Source organism: Triticum dicoccoides, chromosome 7A (genome assembly GCF_002162155.2).
Source record: "Triticum dicoccoides isolate Atlit2015 ecotype Zavitan chromosome 7A, WEW_v2.0, whole genome shotgun sequence".
Classification (NCBI taxonomy): domain Eukaryota; kingdom Viridiplantae; phylum Streptophyta; class Magnoliopsida; order Poales; family Poaceae; genus Triticum; species Triticum dicoccoides.
The window spans coordinates 516782439-516800767 of NC_041392.1; the positions used below are offsets into that span (position 1 = coordinate 516782439).

General features: G+C 43.5%; 1 protein-coding gene across 1 annotated transcript; it reads right to left on the reverse strand.

Annotated features, from left to right (window-relative positions):
- Positions 1–914: 914 nt before the first annotated feature.
- On the reverse strand, positions 915–3409 carry LOC119333642 (arogenate dehydrogenase 2, chloroplastic-like). Its single transcript, XM_037606475.1, has 7 exons — positions 2842–3409; positions 2571–2739; positions 1950–2117; positions 1763–1845; positions 1593–1662; positions 1418–1492; positions 915–1325 (listed from the first exon to the last, which is right to left on the reverse strand). Exons 1-7 carry the CDS (start codon positions 3258–3260, stop codon positions 1077–1079), a joined length of 1233 nt encoding a protein of 410 aa, XP_037462372.1. The 5' UTR covers positions 3261–3409; the 3' UTR covers positions 915–1076.
- Between the last annotated feature and the right edge of the window lie 14920 nt (positions 3410–18329).

The following is an 18329-nucleotide window of genomic DNA, read 5'->3' on the forward strand; positions in this document are numbered from 1 at the left end:
TATATAATTGGACCAGAAAAATGTGTTGATTGCAATGGTGCACTTAATTTTCCTGTTAACCAACAATAAAATACTGCTTAGGACAGAACAGTAATTAACTATTTAATCGTCATGTGGTAATTTAGGAAATTATATGTATAGGTTTTATACCCCATTTAAAGAGACTAGATAGATACTGTAGTTTACTTCCGCTTCACCCCCTTGTCATGTTGAATAATATTTAATATTGTTGTGTAACTAAACGGAATTGAACCATTTCAGAAACATGAAGTTCCGTTGATATGCAACTTAATGTGTAGTCATTGCTTGTCTTGCCCTTGCCGTGCCATGTCATTGCATATCATGAACATGTTGGTTCTTCTGAGCAGCCATTTGTCGCTACAGAGCGATCTGAGCAGCCATCTGAGTGAGCGAACGTGAAACCTGATTACTGGGCCGGCCCAAACACGAGGACGCGAGAGGTGAGAACCTATTAGAAATTATTAGGAGCGAGGTATAGCTCCAGTACGTTGTCAGAATCAAAATTGAAGCCCATCTAAAACACGAAGCTCAATCGAAAATCTACTGCCTTAGTGGTTTTAGAGAGTTCTATATGTCAAATCTATCCTTTCATAATTTGCAATTAATCCTTGTCTCAGTTTGTAGGATTAGGTCTAACTTTCTTGACCAAACTGCAAGCATGGAACTTTACGAGATGAAACAGGGAAAGGCAGAAGACAGAACTCGAAGTGACTTGTATTTGAATCTACTTTGGTTGGAGTTTGAAAATGAAATAAGAATAAAGTAAATTCAAGGAAGAGCTTTTTTTTAATTTTAACAGCCACTCGGGAAGTCGTGGAATGCTTTTCTTTTTCTCTTATTCCATATGGAATACAATCCGTTAAAATAAGAAGCAATAGGAGAATATTCGATCGTTCGCTCCAAAAAAGAAGGTCCTATTGAAAAATAAATCCCAAAACAGAAATAAGTAATTTTTAAAAAATCAATTGTTTATCTATCTCTTACTCCAAAATTTCCCTGAAAAACAAATTTCATGTTTTTTCATTTAGATCACAACGGCGAGAAAAGACACAGATTTAACATTTTACGGTGCTGAAAGCCACCGGGGAAAACGTATGACAAGGGGAGGGTACATCAGCAACCCGAGGGGATAGGTGCTTCATCTCTTCTCTGCTCGCAGCAGGGCTGTCCTTGGCTTCTCTCGATCCCAACAACGGGGCTCCGGGCATGGGGACCCTCTCTACGATCTGCTTCCGCAGCACACCATGCAGCCTGCCGTACAGCATCTGCTTCACCTTCTCAAACGCCCTGTCCAATTTGTCCATCTGCACATGATATTTTGGAGATTCAGACGGCGTTTTAACATTTATTTCAGAAGAAGAAAAGGACGGCGCGTGATATGAGTACAACAACTTGCCTGCTCTGTGGCGTTCACATTGTACATGAAGAGCCCGTAGTATAGATCAAAACTGTCGCTCACCGTGTTCTCCGTCTGCGAAAAGGCGGCAAATATGATCGGTTAACAACAGGCTCTCAAGAACCAAAAAGGGTACTAGTGTCATTTTTCTTGCATTTCACTCTGCACTGCTTACCAGTTGCAGAAGGGTCTCGTAGCCCTTGGTGTTGATCGGTGTGGACTGGAGGTTTAGCTGCGCCAAAACCCTACATCACACGCACAACAAATGAACAGTTAACACTTCGGCTCTGCCAACCATAACCTACGCTGGTAAGACTGTTTCAGATTGGATAATCTGTTGCCCACCTCCCAATGGTGTGCGTGATGAACTGGCTTCCCGCAGCGTGGCGGTCGTGCTCCGCGCACGACATCTCCACCATCCGACACCCCTGCAAGCAACGGTTAGGATTGCGTGCCTTTCGTCAGTCCTGATCAGGAAGTAATCCCTGTGGTTAACCATCCTGGAGAGCGGAGAAGAAACCGAAATCCCGACCTCCTGCTCGAAGATGCTCAAGAACCGGTCGCACTTGGCCTTCTGAGCGCCTTCCTCCGCGACGCGAACCTTGTCGTAGACGAAGGGGAGATTGCTCCAGCCGTGCTTTCCGCTCTCCGGCCCGAACATGGGGTGTGTGCAGACGATGCCGAACTCCGGCGGTAGGATCTGACGGTATGGTACCGACCAATCATGGAGTTAAATCTTCAGTGAACATCGTATTTCTAGGCATGGTAAATCGAATCATACCGAGGATGGCAGGTTTAGCTGGCGAGCACGGCAAATCCGTCCCGTCTTAGATTATTTTTCTAGTAGAAAAATAGCATGCTCACAAACTAAATTTACCATCCTCGTGCCAACATAAATTGCCATGCCTAAAAATTTGACGTCAGATTTTTTGTAGTATTTGAGTAAACTTAATGCAGCTGCACGGGTAGAGTTTGTACAGTGACACGTATGCTGGTCCCGTATGTTTGGCAGGATCCCGAAACTGCATTAACTCAACGTCACTGCTTTGAGATTTCAACCAGAGACAGCTGCTTTGAGAAGAAATAGTAGTGGCACTAGTGTGATCATCAATGGCGAGTACGGCTTGGCTTGAAGGTTCGTATCTGTACGTACCTCGAGGAGGAGGTTGCGGGGGAACTGCTTTACAGAGAGCACGTCGGCGACGATGGTGTCGGGGCGGAGTTTGGCGAGGGGGATGGCGCGGACGACGGACTCGGTGGAGAGGATGGAGCTGCAAACCAGCAGCACGTCCGGCTGCTCCTCGCACAGCGCCTCCAGGCTTCTGTTGTTGTCAGCATTTCACAGCATGATCGATCCACTTGCGATTGCATCCCAGCCGATGAATCGAGGAAAGATAGGTTGGTGGACTGGCATGGTTGGTCACCTGAAGAAGCGAATCCCGTGGGCGGCGCAGTAGTCGGAGCAGTCGGATCTGGAGGTGGCCAGCACGGCATGGCCCTGCCGCTGGATGCCCCCGGCGATGAACTGCCCGAAGTTGCCGAACCCGATGATCCCCACGCGCAGCGCCGCGGAATCCGGCGCATCCATCGTCGAGGATGCTGACGGCGACGGCGGCGGCTCCTCGCAGGCGCCACGGCACGGGGCGGCGAGCTGCTGCTCCTGCTCAGTGGAGGTCGTGGCGTCTCTTGGGGATTTGGCGCTGGAGGCGGCCGGCCTGATCGGCCGGAGGGCAGCGAGGGCGCAGAAGTCGGGGCTGAAGCGGCGCAGCAAGCTCGGCGTGGGCGTCGGCGAGGCGGCGGCGGGGGAGCCGTGGGAGGCGGAGCGGCTAAGGGAGGAAGCCATGATCGATCGGCCGGCTGTTTACGAAGTGACGGTGACGTGTATGCTGTTCTTTAAGGTTAGGTTATCCGAATTACGTCTGCAGATCGGTCGGTCGGTCGGAGTTGGGTGTGGTGGGTGGAGGGAATTCAGCGCGGGGGGCGGAGGGTGGTGGTGGCGCGCCCTCGCCAGTTGTATACGTGTCGGCTCTCTTGTAGAGAGGCAGCTGGTGACTCGAAGGTCAATGGATGGATCGGGAAACAAAGATCGCTCGGTGGGAAGCAGATCACGAGGGGTAGATGATGTGGATTCGTTGAGGAAAAATGGCGTTATCGGCGAGATCCGACGCGCGTAGCAGAGGACCACGTGGGCGATCAATAATCTCGATAGCAACTTCGTTTTGCCGGCTGATCCTGCCGCCACGGACGAGGGCAACCGAGCATGAGGATAGTGCGGGATTGTCGAAGCGTCCTGAGTTGGGACTTTCGCGGTTTCTTGCCTTCCTCCCTCAGTCTCCGTCACAAATGTGTGACGGTGACCTTCGCAGTTCGGCGGCTTTGTTGACGACCGGTTCTTGTCGCGGCTCGATTGCTTGCTCGTGTGAATATGTCTTCACTTGCGTGGCATTTCACATCAAGACCGTGCTATGCAAGGAGCTACTGGGATCGCGGAAGGTGATGACAATAATGCATGATGATTTTGATTTGGTAAGTACCGGTCTCAAGCTCCGGGGTGAATACCTAAGGTCTGACCCTAATATCTGGCAATGATGTTCTTTTTGTATTGTTATTTTGTTGTAGGCATTGCTCGGATTTTCTTAGACTGGATATTCTGGTGAAAACCCATGATCTGGCCTTCGGTGGTTGGACCTGGCAATGATGACGCTTGAGTGACATTCTCTTCCTAAAGGCATTGCTAGTGGAAAACCTTTTTCATCGTACTTGTGATGTCAAGAATGATTGATGCGCATATGATCGTTCTTGTAACTTGTTGATCATTTGTTCCGATCACTTTAAGAAAAAAAAATTGTGTGCAAACTCAGGCACAACACCAAGGGGGCAAAGGCCTCACCATGCCCATTCCTGTTTGGCCACCTTGGTGCCCAAAGAAGGCACTCAGGATAAATTGTCAAACAAAAATCTTGATTTTAAGCAGCAAAGGGGCCTTCCCCAGATATGAGAGCCAGGATAGGGTCGGCGACTAACAAAGACTTTGGTAAGCCAACCTGGAAGAGAAAATTCCTGAACGATTGAGGTGCCATGACACCACGTCTGGAGATCCGAAAGCGAGGCCGGAAGCATGTCCCGCAACCGCACATGTCATAGGTTCTTCTAGCCCAAATGTGCATCGGAACAAGTTGTTCCGACTCCATTCAGATAGCCAAGGGCACTATGGGCGATTTGTCTGAGTAGATCACAGATAACGAGGGAAACTCATCCTTAAGCAGGCGCCTCCCAAGCCACTAGTCGAGCCCGAATGGAGTACCCTCTCCATCACCTATGGAGATGCTAGAACCCATATCGATCTCATGCTTCATCGGCTAGTGAGACTTCCAAAACTAGGATCCCTCTTCATTGTCACTAGCTAGGAGGAGGCGGTTCTGCAAATATTTAACCTTTACTAGTTGCAGTCATATCCTCCTTCATCCCTCAAGATCCTCCACACCTATTTTCAACATTAGAGCAACATTCATACGATGAGAGTCAAGAATGCAAGACCTCCTGGTCCTCAGGATAGCAGATATCCGCCCATTTCATCATGTGGTATTTTTTAAGGATGTTGACTCCCTGCCAGATGGAGCGAGATACCTCCTTCTCAAGGGATCCATGGACACCCTAGGGAGGAGGTACATCCCCATCATATACATGGGGGACTAGATTGTCGGGAGTTAATTAGCATGGTTTTACTCCCCTTTGAGGTAAACCTGTCACGCCAAGGCTCCGTCTTAGCCTTGATTTGCTCTACTAGTGTATCAAGGTCCTTACTCTGGATCCTAGTGTCACTCGCAGGCACCGCTAAGTAGGTGGTCTGGAAGGAACAGTTTGTAGTTGAGATTATCCACAATCCATCATTGCCCTTCAAGCGGGTAGCCCATGACCATCACTTCGCTCTTCATGAAGTTCATCTTGGGGTCAGAGATGGCCTAAAAGTAGAGAAGTTGGAACTTAAGATTGATAATATCAAGCTTCGATCCTTCTGCTATCACACGTGGTCCGGGGTATAGCTTAGTGATCTGGGGGAAGTGTGGACTCGGCATCGATCAGATGTGATCGGTGGCTCTCTATAGGGGATGGGGAGGGGTGGGGATTTGTAATCTAGGGTACTCGACTGGTACGTCAAAGACTCGCACGGTAATAGCAGCGAGGCGTGCGGCAAGAACACCGCGACAAAACCAGGATTGGTGGTCTGACAAGTGTTTAGACAAGTGCGGAAGGAGCTTGAAGGTTTAAAGATGATGAGGACATATGTACCATGGTTTGGCGCTACACATGTTAAAGTTCCACAAATAATGACCAACCACTAGAGCTTGCACACACGACTTAAATTCAATGCTCTGAAAGATGGGGGAATTTTAATGCAGGAGTTCAAATAGATCGTCCAAATTAAACGAGCACTACTACATGGACGATGGTTGGCGGCGGATTCCTGCAGGGCAAAAAAATTGCAGCCATGTATCCCTTTTGTTCAGTGGGCTGCAGCTGTCGATCATGAGCGTCCGCCAACCATCGTGTGTACAATAGATTCGAAATTAAACTAAGAGCTGATACGTCCATTTTGCATCATGTTTATCTACTGTTATTTATAATGTTTTTATGCATAATAATGCCTTTTGGAGTAATTCCAATGTATTTTCTCTCATAATATGCAAGGTTCACACAAAGAGGAGAATTCCGGTAGCTGGAAATCTGGACCTGGAAAAGTTACGTCAGGCTACCTATTCCGCACAACTCCAAATGAGCTGAAACTTCATGAGGAATTTTTATGGAATAAATAAGAAATACTTGAGCAAATAACTACCGGAGGGGGCCACTTGGTGAGCACAAGACACCAGGGCGCGCCTGGTTGTGCTTAGCCCAGCCCACCTCCGGTGCCCATCTTCTGGTATAGAAGTCATTTTGACCTAGAAAAAAATAAGGAGAGGACTTTCGGGATGAAGCGCCACCATCTCGAGGCGGAATTTGGGCAGGAGCACCTTTGCCCTCCGGCGGAGTGATTCCGCCAGGGGAACTTCCCTCCCGGAGGGGGAAATCATCGTCATCATCATCACCAACAACTCTCCCATCTTGGGGAGGGCAATCTCCATCAACATCTTCAACAGCACCATCTCCTCTCAAACCCTAGTTCATCTCTTGTGTTCAATCTTTGTACCGGTTCTATAGATTGGTACTTGTAGGTGAATAGTAGTGTTGATTACATCTTGTAGTTGATTATTACATGGTTTATTTGGTGGAAGATTATATGTTCAGATCCAATATGCTATTTAATACCCCTCTGATCTTGAGCATGATTATCATTTGTGAGTAGTTATTTTTGTTATTGAGGTCACCGGAGAAATCTTGTTGCAAGTAATCATGTGAATTTTATATGTGTTCAATATTTTGATTGTATGTATGTTGTGATTCCCTTAGTGGAGTCATGTGAACGTCGACTACATGACACTTCACCATATTTGGGCCTAAGGGAATGCACTGTGGAGTAGTTATTAAATGATGGGTTGCAAGAGTGATAGAAGCTTAAACCCTAATTTATGCGCTATTCCATAAGAGACCGATTGGATCCAAAAGTTTAATGATATGGTTAGGATTTATTCTTAATACTTTTCTCGTAGTTGCGGATGATTGCGAGGGGGTTAATCATAAGGTGGAGGTTTGTTCAAGTAAGAACAGCACCTAAAGCACCGATTCATCCACATATCAAATTATCAAAGTAGTGAACACAAATCAGACCAAGATGATGAAAGTGACTAGATGAAATTCTCGTGTACCCTCAAGAACACCTTGCTTATCATAAGAGACAATTTTGGCATGTCCTTTTCCTCAAAAAGATTGGGTTACCTTGCTGCACTTTTGTTACTATTATCGTTACTTGCTCGTTACCAATTATCTTGCTATCAAACTCCTTGTTACTTACAATTTCAGTGCCTGCAGACATTACCTTGCTGAAAACCACTTGTCATTTCCTTCTGCTCCTCGTTGGGTTCGACACTCTTACTTATCAGAAGGACTACGATTGATCGCCTATACTTGTAGGTCATCAAGGCTCTTTTCTGGCGCCGTTGCCGGGGAGTGAAGCGCTCTTGGTAAGTGGAAATTGGTAAGGAAAAATTATTACTACATGCTTAAATTTATTGTCACTTGTTACTATGGAAAACAATCCTTTGAGGGGTTTGTTCGGGGTATTTTCACCTCGACCGGAACCACAATTAGTCACCCCTCAACCCACTGCACCTATTGAAAATATTTAATATGAAATTCCTTCGGGTATGATAGAACAACTACTAGATAATCCTTATGCAGGAGATGGAACCGAACATCCTGATATGCACTTGATATATGTGGAAGAAATTTATGGATTGTTTAAGCTTGCGGGTTTACCCGGAGATGAAGTTAACAAGAAGGTTTTCCCTTTATCTTTGAAGGGAAAAGCATTGGCATGGTATAGGCTATGCGGTGATATTGGTTCTTGGAATTGGAATCGATTGAAATTGGAGTTTCACCAAATAATTATCCTATGCATCTAGTTCATCATGATCGGAATTATATATATAATTTTTGGCCTCGTGAAGGAGAAAGTATCGCTCTAGCTTGGGGGAGGATTAAGTCAATGTTATATTCATGCCCCAATCATGAGCTCTCAAAGGAAATTATCATTCAGAATTTTTATGCTTGGATTTCTCATGATGATCTATCCATGCTTGATACTTCTTGTATTGGTTCCTTTATGAAGAAGACCATTGAATTCCGGTGGGATCTTTTGGAAAGAATTAAACGCAACTCTAAAGATTGGTAACTCAATGAACGTAAAGAGTTGGGTATTAAGCTTAAGTTTGATTGTGTTAAATCCTTTATGAATACCGATGCTTTTCAAAAGTTTAGCACTAAATATGGACTTAACTTTGAGATAGTAACTTCCTTTTGTGAATCTTTTGCTACTCATGTTGATCTCCCTAAAGAGAAGTGCTTAAAATATCACCCACCTATTAAAGAATAAATTAAAGAACCAACAATAGCTAAATAAGAAACTATAATCTATAATGTTGATCCAGTTGTTCCTACTGCTTATATTGAAAAACCACCTTTTCCTGTTTGGATAAAGGAACATGCTAAAGTTTCAACTGTGATCAATAAAAGTTATATTAGAACAGCTAAACCAGCTAAACAAATCAAGGTAGAACCTAGTGTTGCTATGGTTAAGGACCTCCTGGTTGAAAATATAGATGTGCATGTTGTTTACTTCTGTGATGAAGCTGCTAGAATTGCCAAACCCGATGAAAAAGATAAACATAGACATGTTGTCTCAGATAAAATATGAGATCACTGTTATCATGGTTTATGTGGCATAGGTGCTAGCGTGAGTGCTATTCATTTTACCTTATATCAAGAAATTATGAATGATATGGCACCCATTGAAATAGAAGACATAGATGTTACTATTAAACTTGCTAATAGAGACACCATCACACCACTTGGGATTGTTAGAGATGTTGAAGTCTTGTGTGGGAAAATAAAATACCCTACTAATTTTCTTATTCTTGGTTCCCCACAAGATGACTTTTGTCCCATTATCTTTGATAGACCTTTCTTGAACATCGTTAATGCTAAAATAGATTGTGAGAAACAAACTGTCGGTGTTAGCTTTGGTGATGAGTCTCATGAATTCAATTTTCCAAGTTTAGTAGAAAACCTCATAAAAAAGAATTGCCTAGTGAGGATGAAATTATTGGTCTTGCTTCTATTGTTGTGCCTCCTACTGATCATTTAGAACAATATTTGCTAGACCATGAAAATGATATGCATATGCATGAAAGAAGTGAAATAGATAAGGATTTCTTTGAACAACGTCCTCTACTTAAACACAATTTGCCTATTGAAACTCTAGGAGGTCCTCCTCCACCTAAAGGTGGTCCTATGTTTGAATTAAAACAATTGCCAGACACTTTGAAATATGCTTATCTCGATGAGAAAAAGATTTATCATATTATTATTAGTGCTAACCTTTCAGAACATGAAGAGGAAAGATTATTAAAAGTTTTGAAGAAGCACCGAGCTGCTATTGGATATACTCTTGATGATCTTAAGGGCATCAGTCCCACTCTATGCCAGCATAAGACTAATATGGAACCTGATGCTAAACCCATTGTTGATCACCAATGTCGGTGAAATCCGAAGATGAAAGAAGTGGTAAGAAAGGAAATATTAAAACTTCTGGAAGCAGGTATAATCTATCTTATAGCTAATAGTAGATGGGTAAGTCTTCTTCATTGTGTCCCTAAGGAAGGAGGTATTACTATTTTTCCTAATGATAAGAATGAACTTATTCCACAAAGAGTTGTTACAGGCTATAGAATGGTAATTTATTTTAGAAAATTAAACAAAGCAACTAGAAAAGATCATTAACCTCTGCCTTTTATTAATCAAATGCTAGAAAGATTATCTAAGCACACACATTTTTGCTTCCTTGATGGATATTCTGTTTTTTCACAAATACATGTTTCTCAACCTGATCAAGAAAAGACCACTTTTACTTGCCCTTTTGGAACTTATGCTTATAGAAGTATTCCTTTTGGTTTATGCAACGCACCTAATACCTTTCAAAGATGTATGACTGCTATATTCTCTGACTTTTGTGAAAAGATTGTTGAAGTTTTCATGGATGACTTTTCTGTTTATGGGAAGTCTTTTGATGATTGTTTAAGCAATCTTGATTGAGTTTTGCAGAGATGTGAGCAAACTAATCTTGTTTTGAATTGGGAGAAGTGCCACTTTATGGTTAACGAAGGTATTGTTTTGGGCCATAAAATTTCTAAAAGAGGTATTGAGGTGGTCAAAGCTAAGGTTGATGCAATCGAGAAAATGACATGTCCTAAAGATATCAAAGGTATTCGTAGTTTCCTCGGTCATGTTGGTTTCTATAGGAGGTTTATTAAATACTTCTCTAAAATTTCTAGGCCTCTTACGAATCTTTTGCAAAAGGGTATTCCATTTGTTTTTTATGATGATTGCTTAGAAGCCTTTGAAACACTCAAGAAAGCTGTAATTTCTGCACCTATTGTTCAGCCACCTGATTGGAACTTGCCTTTTGAAATTATGTGTGATGCTAGTGATTGTGCTGTTGGTGTTGTTCTAGGACAAAGAGTTGATAAGAAACTGAATGTTATTCATTATGCTAGTAAAACTCTAGACAGTGCTCAACGAAATTATGCTACTACTGAAAAAGAATTCTTAGCAGTGGTGTTTGCTTGTGATAAATTCAGATCTTACATTGTTGATTCTAAAGTTATTGTTCACATTAATCATGTTGCTATAAAATATCTTATGGAAAAGAAAGATGCTAAACCTAGACTCATTAGGTGGGTTCTCTTGCTACAAGAATTTGATTTGCATATCACTGATAGAAAAGGAGCGGAGGACCCCATAGCTGATAATTTGTCTAGGCTTGAAAATAATCTTGATGACCCACAACCTATTAATGATAGTTTTCCTGATGAGCAATTAGCTGCTATAAATGTTTCTCATGGCACACCTTGGTATGCTGACTATGCCAACTATATTGTTGCTAAATACATACCACCTAGCTTTACTTACCAACAGAAGAAAAAATTCTTCTATGATTTAAGACACTACTTTTGGGATGACCCACATCTTTATAAAGAAGGAGTAGATGGCAGGGAAAAATCCTACGAAAATGTCACTCTGAAGCTTATGGATGACATCATGCGGGAGACAGAACTACTCACAAGGTATTGCAATCTGGGTTTTATTGGCCTACTCTCTTCAAGGATGCTCGTAAGTTTGTCTCATCTTGTGATGAATGTCAAAGAATAGGTAATATCGATAAGCGTCAAGAAATGCCTATGAATTATTCACTTGATGTTGAACCATTTGATGTTTGGGGATTTGATTACATGGGACCTTTTCCTTCCTCTAATGGGTATACTCATATTTTGGTTGCTATTGATTATGTTACTAAGTGGGTAGAAGCTATTCCAACTAGCAGTGATGATCACAACACCTCTATTAAAATGCTTAAGGAAGTTATTTTCCCTAGGTTTGGAGTCCCTAGATATTTAATGACTGATGGTGGTTCACACTTTATTCATGGTGCTTTCCGTAAAATGCTTGCCAAGTATGATGTTAACCATAGAATTGCATCACCTTATCATCCTCAGACTAGTGGTCAAGTTGAACTTAGCAATAGACAAATAAAATTAATTTTACAAAAGGTTGTCAATAGGTCTCGGAAGAATTGGTCTAAGATATTAGATGATGCACTTTGGGCTTATAGAACAACATATAAAAATCATATGGGTATGTCTCCTTATAAAATGGTTTATCGAAAAGCTTGTCATTTGCCTCTTGAGTTAGAACATAAAGCATATTGGGCAATTAAAGAACTCAACTATGATTTCAAACTTGCCAGTGAAAAGAGGTTATTTGATACTAGCTCATTGTATGAATGCAGAACCCAAGCTTATGAAAATGCCAAGTTATTTAAAGAAAAGGTTAAAAGATGGCATGATAAAAGAATACAAAAGCGTGAGTTCAAAGTTGGAGAATATGTTATTTTGTACAACTCTCGTTTCAGATTCTTTGCAGGAAAATTCCTCTCCAAATGGGAAGGACCCTATGTTATCAATGAGGTTTATCGATCTGGAGCCATCAAAATAAATAATGCCGAAGGTACGAACCCGAAGGTTGTTAATGGGCAACGAATAAAACACTATATCTCAGGTACGCCCATTAATGTTGAAAGCAATATTATCCAAACTATGACACCAGAAGAACACATAAAAGAAACCTTCTGGAACACTCTAGAATCGTGAAAAAAGAGGAGGTATGTGATAGGTAAGTAAACAGACTCCAAAAAATTCACCAAAATATATTTTGTAAGTTTTGGAATATTTAAAAATTAGGGAAATAAGAAACTACCAGGAAGGTGACCCTACTGGGCACAAGAGCGCGCACAGGTGGGTTGTGCCCACCTCGGGTACCTTCCGGACTCCGTTTTCCATCTGTTTGCTTGTTTCCCAAGATAAAAAAATCATATACCGCCCGAACCTATTGACCACCGTATCACAGAGAAATCTTTTGTTCTCTTTTCTTGCTGTTTTCTGTTAGATCTGTCAGGCCAGGAACCATGGATTTTCCCTTCTACAACCATGAGGAAGGTGATGCTTGGTTGCCACAGGGGGAGCTAAGGGGAGAGGGAGTTGAGGAGGTTGCTAATACGTCTCCAACATATCTATAATTTTTTATTGTTCCATCCTATTATATTATCTATTTTGGATGTTGTATATGCATTTATATGCTATTTTATATGATTTTTGGGACTAATCTATTAACCTAAAGCCCAACGCCAGTTTTTGTTTTTTTCCTTGTTTTAGAGTTTCGCAGAAAAGGAATACCAAACGGAATGAAACTTTAGCGATGGATTTTCTTGGACCAGAAGACATCCAGAGGGCTTGGAGTGCACGTCAGGACAGCCATGAGGCAGCCACAAGGTCGGGAGGCGCTCCCAGGGGGGTAGGGCGCGCCCCACCCGTGTGGGCCCCTCGTGACTCCACCGACCTATTTCTTCCGCCTATATATTCTCAAATATCCCAAAACCTTCCAGGGGGGCCATGAAACCACTTTCCACCACCGCAACCTTCTATACCCGTGAGATCCCATCTAGTGGCCTTTTTCGGCATCCTGCCGGAGGGGGATTCGATCACGGAGGGCTTCTACATCAACGCCATTGCCTCTTCGATGAAGCGTGAGTAGTTTACCACAGACCTACGGGTCCATAGCTAGTAGCTAGATGGCTTCTTCTCTCTCTTTGATTCTCAATACCATGTTCACCTCGATGTTCTTGGAGATCTATACAATGTAATACTCTTTTGCGGTGTGTTTGCTGAGATCCGATGAATTGTGGATTTATGATCAGCTTATATATGAATATTATTTGAATCTTGTCTGAATTCTTATATGCATGATTTGATATCTTTGCAAGTCTCTTCAAACTATTGATTTGGTTTGGCCAACTAGATTAGTTTTTCTTGCAATGGGAGAAGTGCTTAGCTTTGGGTTCAATATTGCGGTGCTCGATCCTAGTGACAGAAGGGGAACCGACACGTATTGTATTATTGCCATCGAGGATAACAAGATGGGGTTTTCATCATATTGCTTGAGCTTATCCCGCTACGTCATGTCATCTTACTTAATGTGTTACTCTGTTCTATGAACTTAATACTCTAGATGCAGGCAGGAGTCGGTCGATGTGTGTGTTGGAAATATGCCCTAGAGGCAATAATAAAATGGTTATTATTATATTTCCTAGTTCATGATAATTATCTATTATTCATGCTATAATTGTATTAACCGGAAATCGTAATACATGTGTGAATACATAGACCACAACATGTCCCTAGTAAGCCTCTAGTTGACTAGCTCGTTGATCAATAGATGGTCATGGTTTCCTGACCATGGACATTGGATGTCATTGATAACGGGATCACATCATTAGGAGAATGATGTGATGGACAAGACCCAATCTTAAGCGTAGCACAAGATCGTGTAGTTCGTTTGCTAAAGCTTTTCTAATGTCAAGTATCATTTCCTTAGACCATGAGATTGTGCAACTCCCGGATACTGCAGGAATGCTTTGGGTGTACCAAACGTCACAACGTAACTGGGTGGCTATAAAGGTGCACTACAGGTATCTCCAAAAGTGTCTGTTGGGTTGGCATGAATCGAGACTGGGATTTGTCACTCCGTATGACGGAGAGGTATCTCTGGGCTCACTCGGTAATGCATCGTCATAATGAGCTCAATGTGACTAAGGAGTTAGCCATGGGATCATGCATTACAGAACGAGTAAAGAGACTTGCCAGTAACAAGATTGAACGAGGTATGGGGATACCTACGATCGAATCTCGGGCAAGTAACATACCGATAGACAAAGGGAATTGTATGCGGGATTGATTGAATCCCCGACATCGTGGTTCATCCGATGAGATCATCGTGGAAAATGTGGGAGCCAATATGGGTATCTAGATCCCGCTATTGGTTATTGGCCGGAGAGATGTCTCGGTCATGTCGTCATGGTTCCCGAACCCGTAGGGTCTACACACTTAAGGTTCGGTGACGCTAGAGTTGTTATGGGATGGTTATCGAAGGTTGTTCGGAGTCCCGGATGAGATCCCGGACGTGACGAGGAGTTCCGGAATGGTCTGGAGGTGAAGATCGATATATTGGACAAAGGGTATTGGAGTCCGGAATTGTTCTGGGGGTACCGGGTGACGACTAGCGTGTCCGAAAGGGGTTTCGGAGGCCCCGGCAAGCGTTGTGGGGCCTTATGGGCCAAGGGGAGGGGGCACATCAGCCCACTAAGGGGCTGAGCGCCCCTCCCACCCCATCTCACATAACCTGGATAGGTGGGGGCACCTCCCCTAGGGCAGCCACCCCTCCCGGCTTGAGGGGCAAGTTTCCTAGGGGTGGGGGCGCCCAAACCCATCTAGGGTTTCCCCTGTGGCCACCGCCCCTCCCCTAGGGAACCCTAGGGCGCCTCCTCCACCCCCCTTCTCCCTATATATAGTGAGGGAGAGAGAGGGCAGCCGCACCCTTCCCCTGGCGCAGCCCTTCCCCCTCTCCTACACCTCCTCCTCCTCCGTAGTGCTTGGCGAAGCCCTGCCGGAGAACCAGGAGCTCCATCACCACCACGTCGTCATGCTGTTGGAGTTCTCCCTCAACTTCTCCTCTCCCCTTGCTGGATCAAGAAGGAGGAGACGTTCCCGGGCTGTACGTGTGTTGAACGCGGAGGCGCTGTTGTTCGGCGCTTATATCGGAATCGACCGCGATCTAAATCGCTACGTGTACAACTCCACCAACCGTGTTCTTGTAACGCTTCCGCATTGCGATCTTCACGGGTATGAAGATACACTCCCCTCTCTCTCATTGCTAGTATCTCAATAGATTGATCTTGGTGATGCGTACAATTTTTTTAATTTCTGCAACGTTCCCCAACAGTGGCATCATGAGCTAGGTCTATGCGTAGATTCTATGCACGAGTAGACACAAAGCAGTTGTGGGCGATGATTTGTTCAATTTGCTTACCGTTACTAGTCTTATCTTGATCCGGCGGCATTGTGGGATGAAGCGGCCCGAACCGACCTTACATGTACGCTTACGTGAGACTGGTTCCACCGACTGACATGCACTTGATGCATAAGGTGGCTGGCGGGTGTCTATCTCTCCCTCTTTAGTCGGATCGGATTTTATGAAAAGGGTCCTTATGAAGGGTAAATAGCAATTGGCATATCACTGTTGTGATTTTGCGTAGGTAAGAAACGTTCTTGCTAGAAACCCATAGCAGCCACGTAAAACATGCAACAACAATTAGAGCACGTCTAACTTGTTTTTGCAGGGTATGATATGTGATGTGATATGGCCAAAAGGATGTGATGAATGATATATGTGATGTATGAGATTGATCATGTTCTTGTAATAGGAATCACGACTTGCATGTCGATGAGTATGACAACCGGCAGGAGCCACAGGAGTTGTCTTAATTTATTTATGACCTGCGTGTCAATGAAAATGTCATGTAATTACTTTACTTTATTGCTAATTGTTAGCGATGGTAGTAGAAGTAATAGTTGGCGAGGCAACTTCATGAAGACACGATGATGGAGATCATGGTGTCATGCCGGTGACGATGGTGTTCATGCCGCGCCTTGGAGATGGAGATCAAAGGCGCAAGATGATATTGGCCATATCATGTCACTTTATGATTTGCATGTGATGTTTTTCATGTTTACATCTTATTTGCTTAGAACGACGGTAGCATAAATAAGATGATCCCTCACTAAAATTTCAAGAAAGTGTTCCCCCTAACTGTGCACGGTTGCGAAGGTTCGTTGTTTCGAAGCACCACGTGATGATCGGGTGTGATAGATTCTAACATTCGAATACAATGGGTGTAAGCTAGATTTACACATGCAAAACACTTAGGTTGACTTGACGAGCCTGGCATGTACAGACAGGGCCTCAGAACACAAGAGACCGAAAGGTCGAACATGAGTCGTATAGTAGATACGATCAACATGGAGATGTTCACCATTGATGACTAGTCCATCTCACGTGATGATCGGACACGGCCTAGTCGATTCAGATCATGTATCACTTAGATGACTAGAGGGATGTCTATCTGAGTGGGAGTTCATTGAATAATTTGATTAGATGAACTTAATTATAATGAACATAGTCTAAATTGTCTTTGCAAATTATGTTGTGGATTAATAGCTCGCGCTTTAGCTCTTTGTTTTAATACGTTCCTAGAGAAAGACTAAGTTGAAATATACTGTGAGCAATTGTGCGGACTAGGGCCGTAGTCTGAGGATTGTCCTCACTGCTACACAGAAGGCTTCTGTCCTTGATGCACCGCTCGGTGTGCCAACTTCTCTGAAAGGACATGCGGTGCCCCATGTGTAGTTTTGGTAATTGATGACATTCTCTATGGACTAATGGTTGCATTGAGTTATATTTGAAGGATTTGTCCATAGGCATTTCTTGAAGTCCATGTGTTGGTTTCAAGGAGTTTATGTGTTGACCAAGGTGCTATTAAGGAATTATCCAAAGATTGGTCATGGGAGTGTTGAGCTTATTGCAAGCATGTCTTGAAGAAGAAGATTGTGTGATCATTCATGTTTACCTTCATGACATCATCCAAACAAAGAGAGTTGGAAATATTCAAGGTTGATCAAGACTATGTCAAGAGTGAATCAAGTTGATCAACTCACAAAGCGTAAAAGATGTACCGAGAGGGATCAAGTGATCCCATAGTATGGTAAGCATTGTCCATTGCACTTTGTGTACTAACCCACGGTCTATGTGAGAGTTCTATGTGGGGTTAGGTACGTGTCCATGGGCTTGCGTCAAGAGGAAGATATCATACAACCCATGGAAAGGATGACATCAAGTGGTGATCGTCATCAAGATTGCCATGTGCAAGTTCAAGTGGAGCATCACGAAGAGATCAAGTGCTTGAATCTTGCCATCCATTGTGGTGTCAATGGACTTGTGAAGATGTGCTAAAGAGTGTCTCGCCCATAGTGGACTACGAGGGAGCAATCATCTAGTCCTCATCGAGCCAATGCAATCAAGAAAGGTGGTCCAACTTGAGGGAGTCAAGATCGTCATCATCTAGCTCAAGTGGACCATGTGCAAGGCAAAGGTTTGCCCTTGATAGGTTTTCTATTTTACCGGTCTCGTGGTGGTAGTTGGGAGACCGGGTTATAGGATCGTTTGCCGTACTATCAAGGGGGGCTCTCAAGTTGGTAGCTTGATCATATCGTTAGTAGAGAGCTCAAACCATTGCATCCTTGCAACATGTTTCTTGGTTCTTGTTTGGTTCTCTTTGTGAGTCCTAGAGCTTATGGTCATCTTGATGACAAGCTTGAGTTCATCGAAAACGGAGTTCACATGTGTCTTCTATGATGTTTTCGGTGTTGGAGGTTTTACCGGTCTTATCCGAGGAAGGGTTATCACCATTTTCTTATGGGCCTTTTCTCATATGCTTCTTATTGATATTTCTATCAATATTGTGTTGGCCCATGTCGTTAGCTTTCCAACAAACTTGGTTTTGTTGAATTCGGAGTCCGTTTGCAGAAGTTATGGCTGTTTTTGTAAAGGCTGCAGCGGTACTACCGTGGCTAGAGCGGATGTAATTTTTTACTACCGCGACTCCTAAGCGGTAGTACTGCTCCGGACCAAAATCTCGTGTTTTGCTCAGCGGAAGTAGGCACGGAAGTATTTTTTTTGTACCACTCGCAAGCGGTAGTACTGCTACCATTTGCGGTAGTACCGTGAGGTCGAGCGGTAGTACCGTGAGGAC

What these genes read in the sequence shown, in the direction of transcription:
- LOC119333642 (XM_037606475.1), bottom strand. Translation starts at nt 3,260, where the DNA reads ATGGCTTCCTCCCTTAGCCGCTCCGCCTCCCACGGCTCCCCCGCCGCC. An exon ending in CACGGGATTCGCTTCTTCAG is followed by an intron (nt 2,740 to 2,841) that starts GTGACCAACCAT and finishes TGACAACAACAG; the next exon opens with AAGCCTGGAGGCGCTGTGCG. An exon ending in ATGTGAACGCCACAGAGCAG is followed by an intron (nt 1,326 to 1,417) that starts GCAAGTTGTTGT and finishes TATCATGTGCAG; the next exon opens with ATGGACAAATTGGACAGGGC.